The sequence below is a fragment of the Triticum dicoccoides genome, chromosome 3A (genome assembly GCF_002162155.2).
Source record: "Triticum dicoccoides isolate Atlit2015 ecotype Zavitan chromosome 3A, WEW_v2.0, whole genome shotgun sequence".
NCBI classification, from domain to species: domain Eukaryota; kingdom Viridiplantae; phylum Streptophyta; class Magnoliopsida; order Poales; family Poaceae; genus Triticum; species Triticum dicoccoides.
The window spans coordinates 698,522,770-698,533,333 of record NC_041384.1 but is presented as its reverse complement, the minus strand read 5'-3'; the positions used below and the strand labels follow the sequence as shown (position 1 = coordinate 698,533,333).

The window sequence follows — 10,564 nt, the reverse complement described above, 5'->3', positions numbered from 1 at the left end:
GGTGCAAGAAAGACAAAACTGAAAAGAAGAAGAGGAAATGAGATGATAAGCTAAAAAATGCTATGGAAGCTATTGTGAAGGCAAGAAAAGAAGCCAACGAGGTGAGGACAATGGTAAGGAACCAAGATGCCGGGCGCAGCCGAGGAGAGGAGGTTGGCGGCCGATGAGAGGAGGGTGGCGGCCGGGGAGAGGAAGGTAGTTTTGGAGGAGAGGAAGGTGAGCAATAAGGAGCGAACTAGATTGTTGGAATGGGAGAAGCACTTGTTTATCTTGGACACATCTAACCTCAATGAGGCGCAAAAGGAGCATGTCAATCTTGCCCGTGAAGAAGTCTTGATCCAAAAAAGAGCCATGGTTCGTGCAATGGGTGGCGGTGGCCTCGGCGCCATGGGTGGCATGGGTGGCTTCGGAGGTACCGTGGGCGGTTTAGGTGCCATGGGAGGCATTGGTGGCTTTGGAGCACCCCCCGATGCTATGGCCACCATGGGAGGCATGGGTGGCTTTGGAGCACCCCCCGACGCTATGGCCACCGTGGGAGGCATGAGTTTTGCTTCTCTCTTTGAAGGCATGGGTGCACCTCCGGCCGCCATGGGCGGAATGTCTTTCGATGTGCCTCCTCGCACACATTCCCATGAAGATGCCGTTGAAAATCTTGCCAACACCACCGGAGCTTCACGTGATGCGGTGCGCGGTGAGGAGAGGGAGGAAGATTCATCTTCGGAGGCGGAAGAATCGTCTTCCGAGGACGAGGACGAAGACGAGGACGAGGAATGATGTGTCTTTCATTTGTGTCTTGAACTTGATTTGCATTTTGAACTTTGTTGGATGAACTTGTGGGCATGATTTTGAACTTGTGGGCATGAACTTTTCTTCATCAACTTGTTTGTGTGAAATTTTATATGTCATGTTCATCGCATTTTGAATGTTTCAACTTCATTTTGTGTCCAAAATGTCATATATGCAATGCCCCGGCGAGTCGCGCGCGCTGCATTTTAGCAGTTCTCATTGGAATTTTTTTACCCATGTTTGTTGAAACGCCGTCGAAGTCATGATGGCATAGCATATCATCGTCTCCTGAACTGGGTTTTCTTGCCAAGTTGTAGCTCCTTCGTGGAAGGGAAAGTAGTGGCTGCACCCACCTAAGTCACGCCTCCTCCGCCCAGATCCGTCTTGCTGCGGGTGGGTTTGGATGGGCGTCGACCGGAGCAGTGGCTCCGCGTCTGGTGGTGGTTTGACTCCCTTCCGCTGGAGAGCTTACCAGCAAGGTGTAACGAAGTTTCAGCGGCGATAGTGATCGGTGAGGGGTCCTAGGCTTGCCCAGTTTGGATTTGGATCTACTCGGTATGGCTTGGTCGACAGTCTTGGTGAAGTTGGGCCTCGGCGATCACCGAACACCATGGTGGTCCAGGTGGTAACGCCAACAACTCAACATGGAGGTGTTTGCCATTTTCGACGGTGGTGTTGGTGGCGCGTGACAATGTGGCTTCATTAGTGAGGTGTTGCGATGGCGGCAGAGCGAACCAACATGGATGGCGTGCTCGATTTCCGGTGGGCAAGGATGCATGTGTACGACGATTTAGACGAACGTCCTACCCGTCTTCGGTTGGTGCCAACGACGACGATGCTTGTTGGTGTCGTCCCCTCAACGAAGGTTCCGATGTGGTGTGTCTCTGTCTCTCTCACTTGGTTGGTTGTCTCCGCGTGAAAGCCTAGGTTTAGTTTCAGATCGACAATGGTGGCGTCCTCGATGTCGTTCCTCCATTGGGAGCATTATTTATGGAGACACGAGTTGGAGGTTCTATGTTGCATTCCTTTGGTGCCTGCCGTTGTTCTAGATTGCTTGTGAGGGGTGCTAGGGACGTCATTGCGGGTGAGTTCAAGACGATGACTTTCTCGGAGCTGTCTTAGTCCCGAGACCCACCCGTCAACTCTTTTAGACAATCAGGGTGGTTGGTGCGTCGGAAAGGATAGTTCGTTTAGAGTTGTTGCTCTTTGAAGGTGAGCTGGAGTTGGTTGAGACACATTTTTGTTGGTCTGGTTGGGACATTCTTTGATGCGTTGGAGTTGTATTTGTGTGTGCTTAAGTTTGAGTAGGTTTGCTTCTCATCGGCTGTGGTGGGAGCTTGCCTGAACCCTATGCCTTAAAAAAATAAAAAAAATTACGATATGCAATTTGCTTGCTCTAAAAAAACAAGTCCTGATTTTTTTTGCCTTCGCCTCATCTCTGCCATCAGATCTGGATTGAACGGCAGATGTGGTGGGCTAAAGTTCTGCAGCGTGTATGGACGGCAGAGGGCGACTCTGCAGAGTCACCAGATCTGCGACGAAATCCCTCTCCGTCTGAAAATCCCCAAAAATATGGACGGCGACGGGCGGGCTCCGGCGGCGGCCGCGGCCGCATCGGCGGCGTCGGTCCTCGGCGACGACGACCTCCTCCGCGAGATCCTCATCCGCCTCGGCTTCCCCAACTTCCTCGTCCGCGCCGCCCTCGTCTCCAAGGGGTGGCTCCACCACGCCTCCGACCCGGCCTTCCTCCGCCGCTTCCGCGAGCGCAACCCGCCCCGCGTCCTCGGCGTCTGCGCCGGCTACTCGGTGAGACCGTTCAAGTTCGTGCCTCTCCCGCAGCCCCCGGAGCTCGCCGCCCTCTCGCGCCGCGCGGCCTCCTCCTGCGCCCACGCCTTCGCCCGCGGAGGCCAGCGCATCGAGCACTGCCGGAACGGCCGCCTCATCGTCGAGTCCCTCCGCAAGGGAACATTCAAGCACTCCGTCCTCGCGCCGCTGCTCTCCGGGGAGCCCGAAGCGGCCCTCCCACCGATCCCGCCGACCCGCCGTCACCCGCAGGAGCCCACCCAGGGGGCATTCACTCAGATTTTCCTGCCCGAGGATGGGGGGCGCGACGGCATCACCTTGGTGAATCTGTGGAAGGTCCAGCGAGAAGTCCGTGCGGAGGTGTACGTGCTGGGATCCGGCGGATGGGGCGTCCCTACCACCGCCATGACAGAGATAGAGCTCCAGTATGCTGCAACCTTCTTTGCAAAAATGCTACCACCCGTCCATGGCAAGGTCTTCGTGGTGACCGGCTTTGGGTACACCCTGGGTCTAGATTTGGCCACGGCAACGTTCGTGATACTACAGCTACCAGCTGGAGTGCGGTACAATTACATGCTCTCATCCGCGGAGGGTTCCGGAATCTATCTTGTCACTGCGGACCGGTTTCAGCTCAGCGTGTGGCTTCATCGGATGACAGGTGACAACCATGGTGCAGGCGGTTGGCTCTTGGTGGACACGTTTTCTGTTCTCGAAGCATGCGCACGTCTTGCGGGTGACAGTTGGGTGCCTTGTGAATATCTTAATGTTGCTGCCGTCGGAGACAATGCTGACTTTGTGTTCTTGGATCATCCATCAAGCGGTGTTATCTTTTATGTTCAACCCAGTAGCAGGGTGGTTAAGATGGTGTATCAGAGGATGGCAGATGAACATGAGTGTACAAGTGTGGCTGTACGCATCTCTCCTGTTATGACGATCTGGCCGCCTATATTCCCAGCACTGAACATAGGACATGATCAAGAGGTATGATCCCCATGTGTTTGATATCTTTAATATCGTCACTGAGTATGACCTCTGTAATATAGGAAGGTATGCACTTTCAGTTATTTCTCTTCCTATAAGACTAGATGTTGCAGTCATGTATGTTGGATATTAAGAACCTCTTTTCATTTAAATAAAAAAGCCTGAAGTTTGCAGAAGTGTATTGCAAGATATCCTAAGAACTTTGGTGTGTAAACCTCTTCTCATTTCAATAAAAAACACTGAGGATATAGATATTGCAAGATATTGAGCTTAGCAATTCAAATGTGTAAACTTTGGTGTGCTGCAGTCATGTAAATTAGATCTTAAGACCCTTTGTTCATTTCACTATACAAATTGAAGGTACACAACCTGTACCCCTTTCATTTTCCATGTATGAAGAAATTATAGATCTTGTAAGTACTAATCCCTCCGTTCCAAAATAGATGACCCAACTTTGTACTAACTTTGTACAAAGTTGAGTCATCTATTTTGGAACGGAGGGAGTACTTTCCATACCTATATCCTCAATAACAATGTTCTCCTACTCAAGTGGTTTTTTTGTTGTTGCTTTTTTAAGCCTGTCAGACAGTTAAGCAAAAAACTGTATATCCCTGCTGTAAATATTACTCGCATACCTTATATCCTTCTGATTTAAGATAATTGAAGTGAGACAGATGCAAATAAACAACTAAGATTTGTGACTGTTTTCCAGAAAATGTCTTCAATTAGATTCTCTAATTTGTGATCAGGTCCCAGAGCTTGAAGCTGTAAATAATTATTCAAAATACAGATATGAATATGACAAGTCTTAGTAGCCTACTCCTGAAATTAGATGGAAGAACAAACTTAGGTAGTGGAAATTCCTACTGATTGGTAGATCTCCCTGCTGCGAACACCTGCAGAGCTTTGTATGGTTAAGCAGTAGATAACCCAAGAGCAGTCCAATTCCATAAAAGGGGGAACTCTTATACGTTGTTGGAATGTCTGATGTGTTTAGTAACATGTGGAAGATGTATTGGGAAGTTACATTTTCTTTGGCAGTGTGGTTAGTGATGTTTATAGCATTATAAGAAGTGGTCATGTATCTATGGTAGTGGCCATGGTCATGTATCTATGGGTAGTGCCCTTGTGCCCGACAGAGTTTTATAGCTCATCCACTGGCTTATCAGCATTTCACATGCGCTTTAAGCTCAGTTTTGGTATATTCAATATGTTCAGAAAATTCATCTCATCCCCTTCTGCATGCTTTTATAAGTGATAGTGCACCTGAATCCGTTCAAAATGTAGAGTCCAATTTTTTTTATAAGCTATCGAATTTTCATGATATATTAAGAAGTATATGCTCTACTGAAGTGCCCAATTGATGGTGTCTCAACCGGTCAGGTTAATGAGGATGTTGAGCGTATGTTTCTACATTTCGCAAGTTCAGTAGTTCAGTACATAAGATGGGAATGGTATTAGACGTTTAGAGTCATTGCAAAAATGATGTTATGCAGTTAAAGTCCTCCCTATTGGTACTTCAGATCATAAGGGTGATCGTAGCTGCTGCTACTTCCTTATGAGTTTTGCACTCCAGTTCTGTTACTTTCAACAACTGTTTTATTATGAACTAACTGAAAGCATGTATTCGTTTTATTCAGCTGGTAGCATACAACCTTGTCACTTCGCATACTAAAGCAACTAATGTGTGGCCGTTTTGCTCTTGGGTCTGAAGTTGCTGACCTTTGCTTCTTCGCGCAGGGGATTGTTAGGGCTGTCAGATCTCTCGACAGAAGATGACCCGAGTGTTCGAAGGCAGCTGACCAGGGCCATCGGGAGGCCCGAGGTGGTCCTGCAGCAGCTGATCCTGGCCTCCAACTCTATAAGGTGAGATCGAGCTGGAAGCAAAACTCGAGGACGCGGTTAGTAAGATCAAGAGGGATGTGCAGTGCCCGCCAGCGCCATGTATGCTATATGCTGTGCTCTTGTTCTTGGCCTTTGACTGATTTACCTTCACATGGACGGAGCTTTTTAGCTTGTACAACAACTAAAAATCTAGGTAAACTGATTAGTGTTGGACTGTTGGTCCAAGGATGAGACTTGTACTCTGTACTCATTTTTTCCCTGTACACAGAAATTTATAGTTGTATGTGAAATTCAGATTTGTGGAGTATGAATGGGTGTAAGAGGGCATGTTGCTCTTTGATTTCACTCAAGATGTCAGACATTTTTGTACAAATCATTGGTTCACTGTCATTACGGTTGCCTCAAAAACCAGTGGCCCTTGCATGATGCTGCCCGTGCCAAAAGAAGTGTTGCTTTTTTTATTTTAATTTTTTTCATATTTTAATTCATGAACATCTCTTGAAAATTGTGAACATTTTAAAAACTTCTGAACACTTTTAAAATCCTTGAATATTTTTTAAAATTCTAGAACATTTTTTAAATACATTAATGTTTTTAAAGTTTATAAATAATTTTAAAGTTGTGAACTTTATTTCAGATTTGGTTTTCTGAAATCCATGTTTTTTAATTCTCAAATATTTTCTGAAAAATCATGTTTTTTCTAGTATGCAACATTTTGAAAATAAAAGCTTTTTAAAAATCCATGAACATCTTTTGATTTAGTGAAAATTTTTAAAAAAGGATTGCCAGCCTTTTATAATATAGCAATGGAGCGATCGGGAAAAATGCTAAGCGAGCAAGAGGTTTGTGGGCTGGCCCATGTGAACGTTATAACAACAATTCCATGGTTTTTCAGAGTGGAATAGTAGCCCCCAAGGGGCTCACACGCCGAGCCGATGACGAGGTCAAAATGTATAAGGATGCCACCACCACACGCCGAACAACTCGGCTATCATTTCAGAACAAATATCATCTTCAACAGCACCCCGGTACAACAAATGAAAAAAGAATAAACACCGCCATAACATAGTTAAAACCTAGTCAACGCAGATAAAATCAAAATGAAACAACTGACCGCAACAACTTGCACAAGAAAAAATAAATTAGTCCCACGTGTGAAGAACGGCGCGATGAAGTGTGCGTTAGCCCTTTTTTTTGTCATCAGTTGTGTATATAGTGTACGGGAAAACATCATGTGATACCAATACTTAGATGTTCACATGATACCAATTTGGAAAAAAAATGTTTCAAAAAAATCCAAAAAAAGCATGGATATTCACAACATATGTATATACAAACCCTCAAAACTTTAGATCCAAATTCGATGTACACATTGAGAAACAAAAAAGACAAATCTATTGTAAATAGTGTAGTCTTCACACTATTCATGTTTTTATTTTTATTGACGCTATTCATGCTGATTTTGTCTTTTTTCCTTCTCATTCTGCAATTTGAAGTTGGATCTGAATTTTTTAGGGTTTATGGACACATGTTCTGTGAACATTCATGTATGTAGTGTAGGCAGCAGATAGCCTGATGGGCCGAACTTTGATGTAGCAGCCAGCCACTGCCTTCCGCACGTCTCCAGTGGCCGTGCTCAGTCTTCGAACCCAACCAGATCGGAGCCGCCGCCGCCGCAGGCTTCTTCTCCTGCCGGCAGGGAAGTCCCTCAGTCGCCGCCGCGGCGGAGTGGGCTGCCGGGCCTGGGACAGGTCTTTCTTGGCGCTGGGGACGGGAGAGGAGCAGCGCCGGCGACCGGAGTGTAGGAGGGAGCCGTGCAGAATCGGAAACGGGTCCTACATCCATTCTTCCCCGCGACGGCGACGCCGGAGAGCGGAGGCGGTGGCAGGCTCCGCTGACGAAGCTCCGGTAAGAGGGCAGGTGCACTACAGCTGAAATATCACTTGGCATGACTGAAAATTTAGGGAACTCCAAACTATTGTAGCACACCACAGCACAACAGAGCTTCAAACTATTTACTTGGATTCTGTATTGTAGCTCATTTGAGATTTCAATTTATCACTGCTATCATGAATAGGTTGCATATATAAGGCAGCTGTTTTCAACTTGTTTCGGACCCTGCCAGGATGGAGGTTGCATATACCCATTGTATCTCACTGCACCCTGCTTGTCTCAGCGTTATGCATGAGCATTTTTTTCATTGATTGGTCGCCGCTTGGTGCCCTATTAATTAACCTGTTCCTCCTATCCATTGTTTGATTAGGTTGATCGGTCTGAGGTGGGGGGCACAGCTAATCTTGCCGAAAAATTGGGGATTCAACTGAAGCCAATATGCCTCATGTTGAGGGTGCTTGTGCAATGCCCGCCGGTGATGGTGAGGTGGAGGCAGGGTTCGCCAAGCTGCAGGGTGAGGATTTCGAGTACTACATGCAGACCTACTCGATCATGCTGGGCCGCAACAGCAAGAAGTCGACTGTGGATGTCGATCTCTCCAGCCTTGGTGGGGGGATGAACATCTCGCGCCACCACGCGTGGATATTCTATGACTTCCAGCACTGCCGCTTCGCGCTCGAGGTCATCGGCAAGAACGGCTGCCTTGTTGAGTGTGTCCTGCATCTCCCTTGGAATCCTCCTGTTAAGCTTGACTCGCAGGACCTCCTTCAGATTGGGGACAAGAAGTTTTACTTCCTCCTGCCCACGAGGTCTATCTTTGCCTCGCTTGCCGCTGCTCGACAAGCCCCTTTTATTCCGTCACATATCGCACTTCCATCGTATGTGCAGCCAGGGCACCCTCGTGTGTCCGATTTCCATGACCGCCTCCCTGAAGGTGATTATGGCCAGGATAGTGATGACTGGTGACGTTGGGAATGGTGTCAGTGCAAGTGGAATGAAGGGCAAGCTGAAGAGAACCGAAAAGTCTCCCAGAGATTTGGACATCTATGGTGGGCACAGAATCAATGTTGAACCAATAGGAACAATCGGCGAAGGTGATACATAATCCTTGCTCTGCATTTTTACTGTGTATACTTTCCCTTCCTTGTCGTCTTGTTTCTCTTCTAAAAAATATGTAGAGCTGATGATGATTTTGGTTGTTCAGTCACTCAATCTGGCTGTACGCGTTATTTGCATGTTGCAACTGATGGCTACAAAGTAAGATGATGTTGATATTGCAACATTACATATTAGAGATAGATATGCACATTATAACACAGCTGTAATGTCGCGGAAATATCCCTTAAGCAACTCTCACCATATGTTTACTGCAAGTACACATACATTATTAGTTGCTATTGCAAGTGGTGTTATGTAAGAACATGATGCTTTATATCCGAATTGGCACATCATGATGTGTGAACATAACTGCATCTCTTATGTTTTTACCTTTTATAGGAGAAAAAGAGTAGCAGAGATGCAGTTATATTCGCACATCGAAAGATGCACACCAAGATGCTTCAATCTGAATGTCTTTCACATCTTCCAATCTTAGTTTCTAGGGAGAAATTAAGTACATTATCTATGATATTTCTATCACTGAAGCAGCCGACATTCTATGAAGAATTATGAATTAGGAAATGGTATGATGCAAGTTTTAGAAGCTGTTAGTGACCTTTGTTCTTCTTTCCAAACTTCCAGCTATGGACCTTTGGAGTTCTGTCCAGTGAAAGACCAAATTCATTATCTTTTACCATGTGCAGGGAAATATTTGTTTGATCTGACCTGAACTTGCTTCTTTTTGTGTGTGCAGACAATAGACCAGAAATAAGGTTGAGGGGTGACCGGGATGTGGACAACCAGCACATCCTTCAATTGGAAGAGAAGGAAGTCATGTCATCTGTTGCGATTGTGTTATCTGACATCTGTGGTCCTGGACAATATATGCCTACGAGAAAACTTCACACAGAGGTTTGTCATGGAAAAACACACGTATTTGCTACCCAACTTCTATCCTGAAGCTAAAGTACGCCTAACCTAATTAGTCTTGCTCTGGCTTGGAAAAGTTAAATATACTGAAAGTAGTTTACTGTGTTTATACATTGATTGATGGGATGGTCCATACAATTACAGTTTAACTTCTGATATAGAATATCATCAGAATTTATGACACTAAAAGAAGTCTTCCTGATTCAAAAGAATAATAATGCAAACTGCATACTGAGAATATCATCTGCGGATGGAGGTCAGGTGCTAGCATCCCTGCCTGTCTAATATAGCTTAGTTGTAGCCTGTAGGTGTATGTACCATGATGTGGAAGGTTTCAGTGGAGGATGAAAAAATGCGACCTCCTCTTGCTCGTCCGTGCCACCACCACGCGGTGGCTGGGCGGGCAACCCTCTCCACCCCCCACCCTCCTAAGTCACGCCGCCGGGCGAAGCCTGGTTGCAATGGGCTGCGGCAGGGCTCTCCTTTCCCCTCATGCATGTAACGCCCTGAGACCGATGTGCCAGGTGTTCTTCAGTTATTCGTTGTTGTTACCATGTCATTACTTGCGTGTCATGCATCTCATACCATGTCATCATGTGCATTTCTTTTGCATTCATGTTCGTCTCATGCATTCGAACATTTTCCCCGTTGTCCGTTTTGCAATCCGGCGCTCCTATGTCACCCGGTGTCCCTTTCTACCTCTTTTCGTGTGCGGGTGTTAAACGTTTTTGGATTGGACCGATACTTGTCATGCGACCTTGGTTTACTAATGGTAGACCGCCTGTCAAGTTTCGTGCCATTTGAACTTCGTTTGATACTCCAACGGTTAACCGAGGGACCGAAAAGGCCTCGTGTGTGTTGCAGCCCAACACCCCTCCAAAGTGGCCCAAAACCCACTTAAACCTCCTCCATCCTCTCGGTCGTTCGATCACGATTGCGTGGCCGCAAACCGCACCCCATTTGAACTCTCCTAGCTCCCTCTACATATATATATGTGATCCCCTCCCGAAATTCGCGGTACAAACCCTAACAAACTCCTCCCCGCGCCGCCGGACAATTCTTTCCACCGCGCCGGACATGTCCGTGCGCACCGGCCACCTTACCTCCACCAATCCTGTGGCGACACGTCACCGCCTCCGTCGCCTCAGCCAACGAGAGGTCGCCACCTCAGCTCCCTCCGCCGCCGCGGCCCGCGGGACCCAGATCGGGCCCGCGCGAGCCCGCAACC

At 47.0% G+C, this 10,564-nt stretch overlaps 1 protein-coding gene and 1 pseudogene across 1 annotated transcript; both read left to right on the top strand.

Annotated features, from left to right (window-relative positions):
* Positions 1 to 2,311: 2,311 nt before the first annotated feature.
* Positions 2,312 to 5,805, top strand: LOC119270293. The gene is made up of 2 exons (XM_037552291.1): positions 2,312 to 3,570; positions 5,311 to 5,805. Exons 1-2 carry the CDS (start codon positions 2,359 to 2,361, stop codon positions 5,347 to 5,349), a joined length of 1,251 nt encoding a protein of 416 aa, XP_037408188.1. The 5' UTR covers positions 2,312 to 2,358; the 3' UTR covers positions 5,350 to 5,805.
* Positions 5,806 to 7,744: 1,939 nt separating this feature from the next.
* LOC119273209 overlaps positions 7,745 to 10,564 on the top strand; it is an 8,817-nt pseudogene continuing 5,997 nt past the window's right edge.